Genomic DNA, 14,383 nt, shown 5'->3' with positions numbered 1-14,383 from the left:
ACTTCATCATCCTTGCAGAAAGTGCTTGATGGTGTTAATGACCACTGCTGAAATACAGGACTAACTGTGGGATTATTTCTTTTACTTAATATGTGCATTGAAAATGAAATCTGAAAAAAATAATTTAAAAAGGCAAAACTATTCAATCTGAGCACTGCTGTTGCTTTGCTGATGAGGGTATTCACTGGAACAGTAGAAGGCTCAGAAAAACATCCTGGCCAGGTGCTGAGATTGGGGAGCAGAAAAATTAGCAGTAAATTAGATTAAATTCTAGTAAATTAGAAGGGATTATTTCCTGTCAGCCATTGTGTCACTGGTTGTCTTGGGCTTAAAAATTGTGACTTTATTAAAAAGATACTGATCAGCATCCAGACCATTAACCTTCCAGCTGTGGTTCACTCTGATACTTTGCCACTTGGAAATATCCATTTTTGAGGAGCTGTCAGCTAAAAGTGAAGTTATGTTGGCCTACATACATTAGTTGTTGAGGCTTTCTTTTTATTTTTTCTTGTTAATGATGCCCAGTAAGGAGCTTCCCATTGTTCAGACGTTACAGGAAATTCATCCCGAAAATGAGCCCAAATGATGAACAAGCCCTTTCAGCATCAACAAATGCGCTGTGCACAGCTCGCACAGGACAATTTGGGCATTGCCATGCATTGTCCCAATTTTTGGGTTAGAAATGAGCTGGAAATTCAAGCACAGGGCTCTCAGCTCCCCCCAGACCCCAAATGGAGACGGAGCGCGCTCCGTGCGGCGGGGAGCCGCTGTTTGTCAGGTCACTGCCTTGTGCTGGTACATTCTGTTAAGCAGCATAATGATGTGATGGCCTCCCCTGATGGAGTGCATGCTGAGTGCTGGGGGTTTGGAAAATAAATGTTCATCTGCGGCTCGGGAAGTGGCTGGGCTGGAGAGCGGAATAAATGCAAATCAAACATTTGGTTCTGTCGCGTTTTCCGCGCCTGCGGCCGTGGATTCCCAACCCCCCGAGGCCAGTCCTGCCATATTGATGACCCCTTTGTCTGTCAGAAGTTCCAGTTCTTTTCCTCTCCTTTTATTTTCCTTTTTCATTTGTTCCTAACGGACTGGTAGAAATCTGCCTTGGTTGCTAGGATTTTTCTGAGCTAATTACCCTGCGTGCGAAGGGTCTTCCCTCGTTATTTCTGCAGCTTGTTTAATCAAAAGCCCAACAATGGTCTTGTGTCGACCATTCCACTCTGAAACTCCACAGGAGAAATGGCTGAAGGGTAAATATTGCTCTGGGAACGTGGCACTGGGGCCTGGGTAACAGCACGATGAGCTGGGGTTGTGTTTAAGTGGACACAGTCAGAAATCCTGAAAGTCTGTGTGTAGCTCAGGTTTGGTTTTGGTGTTGGTGCAGAGCACCAGGGACCTCACGGTGGCCACAGCATGAACTGGGCAGTCCCCAGTGATGGAGTCCCAGAAATGGGTTTGGACACTGGAGGGGCATCAGAGAGCTTCTGTCACCTCTTTGTTGAGACTCATTTAGGGACCTCAGCCTGTCCTAGGATGAGTTCTAGAATTTGGATACCAGAAGACAAAGCTCTGTGTTTTCTTTGTATTTTCAGAGCCCTGTGAGATCAACATTGAACCACAGAATGGTTTGGGTGGGATGGAGCACCCAGTGCCACCCCTGCCATGGCAGGGACACCTCCCACTGTCCCAGGCTGCTCCAGCCCCAGTGTCCAACCTGGGGCACTGCCAGGGATCCAGGGGCAGCCACAGCTGCTCTGGGCACCCTGTGCCAATTCCCCACCCTCCCAGGGAGGAATTCCTGCCCAATATCCCATCCAGCCCTGTCCTTGGGCCTTCCTCCTGGTGAACTGGCACAAGAGCAGAGCAGGGGGGAAGAATCCCCTTCCTTGACCACCGGCAGCATTTTGAGCCAAACCAGGAAAAATACCACCAAAATAGGCTTTGTTTTTTCATTCTGTTGTACTTTTAAGCTGTTTAGAACCCATAAAGCGTTTCAAAGTGCACAACAGTGTTCAAGATAAGCTCTTAGTGGAAATGCTTTCCTCCTGAGGAGCTCTGCAGGGGAAACACCTTTCCTTGTTTGCTTTTTTCAGTATTGTTAATCAAATTTGGCAAGATGCATTTCTTGTTGAGATAAATTTAATTGAAACAAGCAAACAAACAAAAAGCTCCCAAATCCAAAGCAAACACTCGCTTGTGTTTCTCAGGGCTCTGAATCTAAGTTCTAAAGGAGATATGGCTGGGAAGTATTTGGAGGTCACTGTCCTTTTAACTTTATCTCCAAGTTTTAAGAGAAAATATTCTTTTGTGCCAAATAGTTCTTTTCATTTAACTTTGTGGGAGCTGAGTCGTTTCACTGCCACTTTTATTAGATTTATTTGATAGTCAGTGCAGGGTTAGTTAATATTTTAACAACTACAGGTTTCAAATTCCTTCTAGCATCGCTGGCATTTCCTTGTGAGTCCAGAGGCTAAAAAAATACAGTCCTGGAAGGGATTTTCTCCTTGTCAGGCTGGTAGCACAGCCTTCCTCACACAGAACAAACGGGTCTGGAAATCCTTCCCCTCCCTTCTGTGGGAAGATAAATGAACTTGTCTTTAGGATTTCTCTCACCCCCCTTCCTGCGAGTTTCTCGTGGTTCATCTTTAGAAAGATCTATAACCACGTTCTCATGACATTTGCCTTCCAGCCCTCGTGGGAAAAGCCTGTGGAGATGGAGCTCTGCGAGAGCTGTGAGAAATGCTGAATGTACACACAGGGCTGCTGGAAATGATCTCTCAATCACTTGATAATCTGAATTCTGTGTTCTCTTGCATTCCCTGGCAGTGTGTCCTGTTCTGAGACCTCTCTGTGCTTGGCCCATTGCACCCCTCACCACAGCTGGAGCACATCTGGTCTCCCTCCTAATCTCCCTCAGTAATCTGGGCAAGAGATAAAGCAGCTGATGGCTTTTTTAAATAACAGAGTGCTCAGGTGGGAACGCGCTGGTGTCCCTACAGGATGTGTCTTCTCCTGCCACTTGCTGAGGGCCTCAGAGTTCCTGCTGACCCTGGAACTGTTTCTGCCCAATAATTTCTCTCTCCAAGCCTCAGTTTCTCACATAGTTCATCCCTCTGTTCCTTTTTGACCTTCTTGGGCATCTGGGAGCCGTGTCCCCTTGAGTGAACAAAGGCAGGATCTCAAGGAAAATCAGTTTTCTGTCTCTGCAGTGCCCAGGTTCTCAATGCACTTGGAAAATTCCATCTTCCCGGAGAGGAGCAGATTCATCAAAGCTCAGTTGTTCCCATAATTCTTTCCTATCTGATGCCATCACTCCTGATGGAAACACAGCCATGGATGGAAACACATCCCTGTCTGGGAGCTGAGATGTTGACAGAGAATTATCCCCACATCTTCTCACAGATTGGATGCGTTCAGGTTTTCTCATTCTCTCCTGCTTTTTTTGCCCTGCCGGTATCCAGGAGAACTTTTAGTTCTGTTGCACAGCTTAATCAAGTAGAACTGACTAAATTTTAGCAATTGACAGAGGAGATGGAATTCTGATTCCATCTCAGCCTTTCATGCTGCAAGGGCGGTGGTGGAGTGTGGACACCCGAGGAGTTTGCAGAGAGCACTTTACTGATTCCAGAGCTGCTGAAACCACTCCTGGGCACAGAAATCATGAGTGGCTGCTCACTTTTCCTCTCCTTTTATTTATTTATTTTTTTTAAGGGGTGGTGGACACTTCATGGGCTGGGAGCAGTCAGGATCTTTTGGTTTGCGGGGTGGCTGATGGGTGGGATGAAGGTTTGAGGGGTTTATCTTGTAAATAATCCATCCCACAAATTCCCATGTTCCCCTGTGTTTGTACAGCCCCCACCACGCAGTGCAAAGAGGAAGGGGAGCAAACCTGGGGAAAATGGGAACAGTGCAGGGGGAAAAAGGGAATTATCGGGCATTTTTATACCATGATCAGGGAACGGAGCATTGCAGGAATCCTGGAGCATTTAATGTCCTCACTCCACTACAGCAACTTTAATATTCAGCCTTTATTTTCCTGTTTCTTTCAGTGTGGGGTGCCCAGAACTCTGGAGAAATGTGAATTTTACAGAGCCTGTGTTCCCAGCTCCCCCTTGCCAGGCAGGTTGTCAAAGGGCTGAGCTCCCCCTGTTACTCCCTATTAGGGATTGATAGTTTCTGCTCTTTCTCTCCTGTCTTAATGTCTTTGGAAGCCTTTGCTGCTTGGTCAGATTTGGTTCCAATTAGTGAGAAGCTAATTTAGAGAGGAGCCTCGCATGGGTGGGCACCGTGGCTGTAAAAGTTCCATTTCTCCAGGAAACCAAGCAAAAAATCTGCTAAGCTGGTTGGAAGTTGGTTCAGCTATTTGTCAGAGTGCTGCAGGGCTCCTGAGCAGCCTGTCACGGGTCACTCCCGAGGCTGGAGGGAAAATATGAGCGGGTAAACTCTCCCTCAGGGCTGGGAAAAGCAAAGGGAAAAGAGGCAGGGAAATCTTTTTCCACTGGGCACAGTCAGTGATGGATTTGGTGTTTCTGACTGTGGTGTTGGGTTGGTGTTGGCAGACCTGGAGCACCAGGAGGTGTCGCAAACCTCCCTGGCTTGTGGGGCAGGTGTTTAAACTTTGTTTTCCGTGGATATTTCTGCTTGGAGGGGGCAGGGGAGCACAGAGGGGAGGCTCAGTTCCCAAACAAACAGGAAAATGCCCCAGCAAGGTGGGGTTCCCAAGAGCTGGGGCTCCACAGCTCACAGCTGACTTTCCTGGAAGGGGAACACGTGAAATTCCAGCAGGATTTCCCAGGAGGGGGGATGCAGGGTGAGTGCTGGAGATGTGTGGGAGATGGAGGAGAGCAAAGGATGCAGCATCAAAAATACCTGAATCTGCTGCCAGCTTTCCCTCTTAATGGTGACTGCCGTGTCCCCAAACAGCAGGAAAGGTCCCATGCTCAAACATCCAAAAGTTTTCCAGAGCATGAACAGTTGGCCTCAAAAAGCCTCTGAGTGATTGATCTCAGGCCAAGATCCAGAAAACAACTTCCCAAAGCTTCCAGCTCCTGCAGTTTGTCTCCTGCTCCTGAAAGCTGGATCTGAGCAGCCTGGCAGCATTTCTGCCAAAAAAAAATAAAAATCCCTCAAAATTCAGCCCCAGTTTCCCTCCAGGTGTCTCTTTCCATCACAGGGAGTAGGTGAGTCACACACTGGCTTTCTGTAATTCGTCTGTGTCTGGTTCCATGTGATGGAGATTATTACAGTTCAGCAGAAATGGGGTTCATTAAACTTAAAATCAAGCATATGAAACTCTCATTTAAATAAAAAGTGATTGAGAATGGTAACTTCCATTTAAAGTGCATCTCCCATCATTTATATTTTATGCTCTGCCACAGTCACCGTTTAAATTATTAAAAGCAAGAAGTAAAAAGCTTCTCAGGAGATAGAAATGGATTAGATTAAAATTAATCTGACATAATCCTTTCTCTCAAACTGCTGATTCAGTCTGTGCACAAGTTTATCAACATATTTGAGGATGAGGGATAAGGATAAATTCTCCTCTAATTTGGGAGTGCTTTGGCTTGATATTTCTGACAGCACAGGGAACACGCAGCGCTCTCTTAATTGAGAGATTTGTGAAATTACAAATATTTCTAACAGCACAAATGCCAAGCTCATCATAGATTTACACTCATTTAAGCACCTGAGGTCGTGAATGTGATCTGCCTCATTTCAGCTGGGATGGATTTTGAGGTGCAAGAAAATAGGAGTTTGGTCAAGAGCAGACATTGGCCAGGGCATTTAGACCCAGATTTTCAGCTGGCACGTGTCCCTTGTCACCTGCAGAGTCAGCACGCCCCAATATTCCTTTTTTGTGCCCCAGGTGGGTGGTGTGGACACAGGAGGAGCTCTGGGGTCTGTGACTGGAAGGGAAGAGGCTCAGCCCTCCACTAAAGACCTTGGAAACAGAGAAATAACGAGGGACATGACGTTAATGGAGTTTTTATTTATCAGTGACAGCTCGTGACATCTTTAAAAGGAAATCATCTGCGAGCCAGTGGTGTGGTTTATTCCCTGTTTGGTTGCAGTCAGCACTAAATGAAGATTGAAATGGGATTGGGAGGGGGTAGGGCTGGCAGGCTTTGGCTGAAGATGAGTGAAATCTGTCTGACAGAACCCAGTCAATAGCATTTATCGGGAGTTGTAACGCCTCGTGATGTCTTTATGGACTAAATTAGAGATCAGAGCCCTGCTCCCAGGCCCTGCTAACCCTTCCCCTCCACACCCAGCTGTGCTGGCCTGTGCAGACCCTGGGGAGCAGCCGGGGATGCAGAGCGTGGGCAGGGACACAGCACAGCACTGCTGGGTCCTGTGGGGTCCCGCACCCGTGGGTGCACATCCTGCTGTGTCCAAGTCAGAGGTCCTGCCTGTGGGAGCCCCCATTCCTAGGGGGCCAATTGTTTTTATCATTGAAAAATCAATGTGGTGTTGATTTGGGCATTTTCTGTCACCCCATGCACGTGGAGTGCCCAAAAATGCCACCAGGATGTGTTTAAATGTAATAAGTGTGCCACCACGATGATGTTTTCAGCTGGTAGATATCAAAGGACTTTATCTAAACACTGATTATCTATCAGATAAATGAAGAGAATGGTTTTTTCCTGTGTGCTCCAGGCAAGTGCCCTGCAGGCCATACCCCCCTCAGGCTGTTTGGGCAGGTATTTCACCCTTGGAGTTGATCATAATTTTAATTCATTGCAGTAAGAAAATTCCTCTGCAACCAGCTTTTTTTTTTTTTTTTAGAGGTTTGATCTAATCTCTTACAACTACAGATCAAAGGTAGTGAAAGCTGGTATTAAAGGATTAGCCAGGTCACATTGAAATATGTTTTAAAACAAGCCCAGGGACCTTTAGCTTTTCTGAAGCAAGTGCACACACAAAAAAGGATTTTTAGGCTAACTCTCAGTGACTTTAAACAGAAAACAAACTGATGGATTAAATCTGTGAGTCATTCCTTCAGGTGATGTGTGGAGCACTTTATGTAACACAAGCCTGGAGAACATCAGCAGTGACTGAATCTCTCCCAGCACAAAGCCAGAGCAGAATTTAAATTCAGTGTAGGCATCACTTTTACATGTGCCCAGCTTCCCGTGTTTTTATTCTCCTTTGATGATTGCTTATAAGTAATTAGCAGCCTCAGCCCAGCCTCCTTTTTCTCTTTTTCTCTGGCTGATCTCTGCTGTTTCCCTGTGTCACAGGGATGCTTTATCCCTGCCTGGCAGGTGAACATGAGTGTTTCCTTGCAAAGGTGTTGATGCCACTCTCTGGACCTTATCAAGCCATTATTCCTTTTTTAACACCAGAATTTCCTCATTGAAATGAACTTAGAAAGAGAGAGCTTCACCCAGCTGATCCCTGCTGGGGTGAGCCTGACTCCAAAACCTTCATTTGAAATGAGAAGGGCTTGAAGGTGGCATCCAGTCTAATCCTGGGTGAGGTTCATCTCCAGTGAGCACCAAACCTGCTTCAGGAGGTGTCAGAATGACAAACACAGCTGGGGTTGCTGGGTGGGTTTTCTTTCCAGTCCAGACTGGCTGTAAATGTCTGTAAGATGAGTTTTAAAAGCTTTTCAGACAAAACCCATCAGGTTTCTCCCCAAAGCAGCCAGGCTGTGCTGGATGGGAGGGTGTCTGTGCCCAGCAGATGCTGCTGAAATAGTTCTGGGATTTACCTGGAGTAAATGCCCCAGTGCAGGGCCTCATCTCAAAGTGTTTTCTACCCAGCACAGATGAAGATTTGTGTTGATTTTTGTCCTTTTGGGTCCAGACTGCTGCTGGCACAGTGCAATCATCGTTGGTGCTCACTGCCATCCACGGGGCTGGAGCCTGCCTGCGAGAGATAAGCCAGGCCAGGCAGCAAATATTTAACTGGTTTAGACACCCACAAGCTGCAGATGCAGAAGATACAGGGGTTATTGATTAGGCTTCAGGTAATGAACACCTCTTGTCCTTTTAATTACCCAGACCTGGGCAGTCGAGAGGCTGGGAGGCAAACTCAGCACTGAAAATTGCTGTGAGAATTAATCTAACACAGAAATTGGGTAGTTTGTGCATTTTTCTCATTCTTTTAAACTTCTGATAGCACATCTCTCTGCTGCCTGGCTGCTGAGTAACTGTGGCCTCGGATCTGGCATAGCTGAGGGTTCATCCAAACGTGTTTTATTAACTTTAGATTAATCTTGTTCATTATTTATCATTCTCTTTATTAAAACCTGCATTGGAGGCCCAGGGCTGTGGTGTGATGTAGCTGGGCAACAGAGCTCAGGCTCAAAGGGAGAATTAGCAGGTGATACTTCTGTCCAGGCTGATTTCCTTAAATTGTTCTGCAATTATTTAAGACTGGGAGATAAAAAATTGATCCAGTGGTGCTGGCAGGGCAGTAGGGTCTGTAGGCCCACAAAAAAGGGGCAGTGCATAATTCATGCGGCTTTAACATTAAAATAAAACTGTGAAAGAGGAAAATTGTTAAAACTCCAGGAATTGCAGAGGACTGGTGTGTGTGGAGAGGAGCCTGGGAGGGTTGGGTAGGGCCATGACTATGAAGTGTTGTGCCAGGGGTTTGTCTTTCCCGGATAATTCCCTTTTTTCCTTTTCCCCAGAGCACTCTGCCAAGGTCTTGTGGCTCTTGGAGCTTCCCTCTCTGCTCACATTTTGTGATTCACAAGGTTATGGGTGTTGATTGCTCAATCAAATCACAGTGAAATTTGGAATTATGACATTTGAATTATGACTATTCCCCTACAAGCAGCTGGCAGATTTTAGTAAGCAAGTTGAGAATACAGCTCAGGTTCACAGGACCTGCTTGAATCTGCTTTAAAGGGGAAGTGAAAAGAGTGGGAAATCAGGCAAAGATCACAAGAAAAGGGCCCCAAATTAGACAGAAGTTTGTAATAAATTAGGAATTAGGAATTAGAGCCTAATGTGTGATTACAAAACTGTGGATTGCCCTTTGCTGCTGATTCCTTGTGCTCCAAGGCTCCGTGTTGGTGACTTTGGGAGACGTTTCCATCACCAGGAGCCACCTCGGGCTGTGTTGGAAGTGTTTGTTTGCACAGGAGTTACAAATTGCCTGTGGGATGTGAGCTGCCTGTCACTTCCAGAGCAATTAGAGAAGGAGACCTTATCAAAAGGAACCCGTCAAGTTGGAGAAGCCATAAATATTGCACCAGGATCCCTCAGGAAATCAAAGGCATTTGGAGGGAGTGTTTATTTACATGTTGCTACACGAGCAGATGCACTTAGGGATGCTCCAGTCCTTGCTGCTCCCTGGGCTCGATATTCCATGAGTCCTATGGTGTTTGAGAGGGAGAGAGAAAGGTTTTAAATGTTTTAAATGTAACAGAGCAGGACTGCTCCTGATTCCCAGTTCTGTGTCACTTGGGCAGCTGCATCTCTCTGGCATTGACGGGAAGGCAGAGCTGCACCTTCAGATCTTTACTGTGTTCCTCAGTGTTATGCAGCCAAATTAAGAGTTTGAAGGTGGCTTTGGGAAGATTTCAATGTTTTGCCCTCTAGCAATGGGTGTTCTTCAGTCCCCCTGTGCTGGGTTCCTCATTTTGGAGGGATCCCAGCTCATCCGTTTGTTTTTCTCTTTGATCAGACCTCCTCCTCTTGCACAGCCTCCTCTGCCCTGCTAACCCAGGGCTTCCAACCCTTAAATATTACATAGCAATGTATTTTAAATATATTTAAATGTTACAGAGCAGGACTGCTCCTGATCCAGTTCTGTGTCATTTGGGCAGATGCATCTCTCTGGCATTGACGGGAAGGCAGAGCTGCACCTTCAGATCTTTACTGTGTTCCTCAGTGTTATGCAGCCAAATTAAGAGTTTGAAGGTGGCTTTGGGGGAGGTTTATGTGTGTTCTTCAGTCCCCCTGTGCTGGGTTCCTCATTTTGGAGGGATCCCAGCTCATCAGTTTGTTTTTCTCTTTGATCAGACCTCCTCCTCTTGCACAGCCTCCTGTGCCCTGCTAACCCAGGGCTTCCAACCCTTAAATATTATATAGCAATGTGTTTTAAATATATTTAAATGTTACAGAGCAATAATGGACTGCTCCTGATTCCCAGTTCTGTGTCACTTGGATCTCTCTGGCATTGATGGGAAGGCAGAGCTGCACATTCAGATCTTTACTGTGTTCTTCAGTGTTATGCAGCCAAATTAACAGAGTTTGAAGGTGGCTTTGGGGGAGGTTTGATGTTTTGCCCTCTAGAAATGGGTCTCTTTTAGTTCCTTCCAGGATTTTGGAGGGATCCCAGCTCATCCATTTGTTTCTGTCTTTGATCAGACCTCCTCCTCTTGCACAGCCTCCTGTGCCCTGCTAACCCAGGGCTTCCAACCTGGCCCTCGGCTCCAATGACAGAATTATCCCAGACTTTTTAACTGAGGCAGAGCCCAGGAAAAGCTCCTACAACAATTACAGGGTTGGAAAGTCTTGAAAATGCCAGCACAAGGGCTCTCGATGGCTCTCACCAGCAAAGAGATGAGAACTCCTCAAGCCAAAGGGATCATTAGGCCACAAGCACAGAGCCGTAGACTACAATGAAAACATTTACCCTGGAAATTAGAGGGGTTTAGCAATTAGAGTGATACTGGCTGGCAGAGAAAAGCAGGAGTTGTTTCTGGGGTGTGATTAGACCTACGAGACCTCCTGGGGGAGGATGGGGAGACAGGAATTGATGCAGGAATTCCCTCCCCACAGTTTTTCTGTGGTCAGTTCACCATTTCTAGTCAGAGCAGAACTGCAGAGCTCAGGGGGCTCTGGTGGAAACCTTGTGTGTGAAGAGTCACTCCAATTTCAACACCTCTGTGCATCCCAGGGCAGGGATGTTTATTTGCCTTGGTGCTGGCTGCTTCTGGAGGAGCAAGATAATTGTTCACTGAGAGTAAATTAAAAAAAAACAACAAAACAACCAACAAACTTAACTACTTGCAGAAAATAATAAGCTGGCTGAGAAGTGGTGCCTTGTTTGCTCTGAGTATCCTCTTGACATCAGCATGAGGTTCCTTCTAATGAGATGCACATGTGTAAATATGATGATTAGATATTCCCTCATAAACAGAATTATCATACCTTCCTAAAAGTCTAAGCAGGCATTTTCGAGTCTTGTTGTTGCAAATAAATAAATAAAGGCCAAAAGGCTGCGTTCAGCCTCTTCTGGCTGGGAACAGGGGGATGTGAGGGCAGAATATATTTTCCAAAGTACCTAATAGTAGTTGAGGTCAATTAGAGCCACAACTCATTAGAGTATTAAAATAAGAATATGATTTTTAGTATAATTAGTGTTCCCTTAGAAAACTGCAGCAGTCTTGTATCCACTCCAGGCTCTTTGAGAGTGTTTGGGCATTTGGCTCAGGCGGATATAACAGGGTTAGGCTGCATTAACCTCACTCACAGCCTCTAAAACATCTCTCCCTTCTTCTTTATGGCTCAAATAACTTCCAGAGACGCCTTATAAAACACAGAGCCCTGTCTAATTAGTCACAGAGAAGATTATAGCTGCTTAGTTTGGTGTTGGGTTTTCTGCTGATTCAGAAATTCCCGAGGAATAAAGCATCCAGTGGGTGATAGCACCACTCGGCAGATCCTCCTCACAACTGCCTTTAAGGGGGGAAAAAATTAATTAGTGAGGATGAAAGCAGAGCCGTGGGCAGGCTGCGATGTTGGTGACAGAAAGGTGAGATTCCTGTGAAATGCATTTTATTCTGGATGAAGCTGAAGGGGTGACAGGAATATCGGATCCGTGAAGCGCCACAGCTGGAAATTTGCATTTGTAGTGATGCCTTTTTTCCTGGTCCTAAAAACATGAGCCAGACACAGGCAGGGTGATGAAAGGGGCACCTTTGTGTAGGGATCCTTAGGTGCACAATTTCATCAGGTGGAGAGCGCTGAGGATGCACCCTGCTCATGATTTATGTGCGATTTTTATGGATTCTGCAGATTGGCATATCTGACAAGAACGCCCCAATTAGGAACCTGCCTGGTGAATTAATCCCCCCAGTTCTGGCACCTTCCAAATTCTCTCCCCTCAGACGAGATCCAGGCCCTGTGTACAAAACTGTGTCTCGAAAAAGCAATTTTCAGCCTTGGTTTCTAAGGAGAAATGAGACAGCACAGGGATCCTGGAGTTTGTTTTGCCTTTCTGCCTAGGAAAATGTTGAAGCTAAGCTACGAAAAAAAGCTACAAATAACATGTGCAGAGAATACAGAGAATATAGAGAAGAAAAAAAAAGTAAAAACCAAAACAGCATCAGAGAATATAGAAAAGAAAAAAAGGTAAAAACCAAAATGGCATCAAGAATATATGAAAGTGATGCCTGAAGAGGCTACCTGGGACAGAGGCTGGACAGGGTTAAAAGAATCAAGTAGGGATTTATTAAAAGACCTTAAAATACACCTTGGGCAGGACAAGAGTCTGACCAGGGCTACCCAAGATGGACCCTGACTGAGGAGTTTTCACACTTTTGTAAGTTTTGGTCCATTTCCATATTGGGGTTAATTGTCCAATTACAGCTTCAGGTGATGAAGTCCCATCCTCCCAGATTGCTCTCCTCAATTCTGTTTGTACTTTTTGGGCCTGAAGCTGTAACAGTGCCCTTGGTTCTGGGGCTGGAAAAGGATTGTTCTGTCTGACTGAGCTGTGAGGAGAACTGGCTAACACTTTAAATGAAGTTCAGAGTTATATCCCAATGCAGTGAAGAATCTGAAAAATGCGAAAGCTAAAACTTAGGGCATCAAAAGAAAAAAAAAAAGAGAAAAGAGAAAAACCAAAGGGGCGTTAGAAAATATAGAGACGATAAAGAGGTAAAAACCAAAAGGGTGTCAGAGAATATAGAGAAAATAAAGAGATAAAAACCAAAATGGTGTCAGAGAACATAGAGAACATAAACAGGTAAAAACCAAAAGGGAGTCAGAGAATATAGAGACGATAAAGAGATAAAAACCAAAAGGGTGTCAGAGAATATAGAGACAATAGAGGTAAAAACCAAAAGGGTGTCAGAGAATATAGAGAGGATAAACAGGTAAAAACCAGAAGGGTGTCAGAGAATATAGAGACGATAAAGAGGTAAAAACCAGAAGGGTGTCAGAGAATACAGAGACAATAAAGAGGTAAAAACCAAAAGGTTGTCAGAGAATATAGAGAAAATAAAGAGGTAAAAACCAAAAGGGTGTCAGAGAATATAAAGACGATAAAGAGGTAAAAACCAAAGGTGCATCACAGCCACGGGGCTCACTCCATGGGCTGTGATATCTCCAGCTTTCCCTGCTCACAGCGTGCCCCTTGTGCTTGCAGAGCTGACCTACGCCTGGATCTTCAACGAGTACCCGTCCTTCGTGCACCAGGACAGCCGGCGCTTCGTGTCGCAGGAGACCGGCAACCTCTACATCGCCAAGGTGGAGGCGTCGGACGCGGGCAACTACACCTGCGTGGTGACCAACACCGTGACCAACAGCAGGGTCCTGGGGCCACCCACGCCCCTCGTGCTCAGGAACGACGGTAGGACCCCCCCCCCAGCCTGTCCTTTGTCGAGCTTTGTGTGGCTGGTGCCACCCAGAAATTCCAAATGGCTTGAAATGTTGATGTTGGAGTCAACGGTTTTCCCCCTCGTGGTTTTACCCCTTGCAGTGGTGCTGGAGCTGTGGCTCAAAGTCATGGACAGCTAAAGTTGCTCTTCCCACCACCGGAGCAACTCTGGAAGTTGCTCTTCCCACCCTGTAGCAACTCTGGAAGTTGCTCTTCCCACCTGGAAGCAACTCTGGAAGTTGCTCTTCCCACCTGGAAGCAACTCTGGAAGTTGCTCTTCCCACCTGGAAGCAACTCTGGAAGTTGCTCTTCCCACCCTGGAGCAACTCTGGAAGTTGCTCTTCCCACCTGGAAGCAACTCTGGAAGTTGTTCTTCCCACCTGGAAGCAACTCTGGAAGTTGTTCTTCCCACCTGGAAGCAACTCTGGAAGTTGCTCTTCCCACCACTGAAGCAACTCTGGAAGTTGTTCTTCCCACCCTGGAGCAACTCTGGAAGTTGCTCTTCCCACCCTGGAGCAACTCTGGAAGTTGCTCTTCCCACCACTGAAGCAACTCTGGAAGTTGCTCTTCCCACCTGGAAGCAACTCTGGAAGTTGCTCTTCCCACCCTGGAGCATCTCTGGAAGTTGCTCTTCCCACAACTGGAGCAACTCTCAAAGTCAGGCAATGATTACAAAGAAAATAACTGCAAAAGTAATACCCAGCGGGAGTTGGCCAAAGACAGGAAACAAAATAGATTTTAGGGTCTGTGTTTACCAGTTTTTTTCATTTTATGCAGCCCAAAAGTGAACAAAGGCACTTTGTTCTTTCGGTAACTGTTA

General features: G+C 46.0%; 1 protein-coding gene across 2 annotated transcripts in view; it reads left to right on the top strand.

Annotated features, from left to right (window-relative positions):
* Window positions 1-14,383, top strand: part of LOC134558068 (contactin-4) — a 255,592-nt gene that overhangs the window by 174,979 nt on the left and 66,230 nt on the right. For both annotated transcript variants that reach the window (XM_063411534.1, XM_063411533.1), the window contains exon 7: window positions 13,333-13,536. In XM_063411534.1, coding sequence (XP_063267604.1) covers window positions 13,333-13,536 — 204 coding nt within the window. The remainder of the gene's footprint in view (window positions 1-13,332; window positions 13,537-14,383) is intronic.

This window comes from Prinia subflava, chromosome 14, assembly GCF_021018805.1.
Source record: "Prinia subflava isolate CZ2003 ecotype Zambia chromosome 14, Cam_Psub_1.2, whole genome shotgun sequence".
NCBI lineage: Eukaryota > Metazoa > Chordata > Aves > Passeriformes > Cisticolidae > Prinia > Prinia subflava.
The sequence above is the reverse complement of the archived record's forward strand: the minus strand, read 5'-3'. Positions and strand labels throughout refer to the sequence as shown.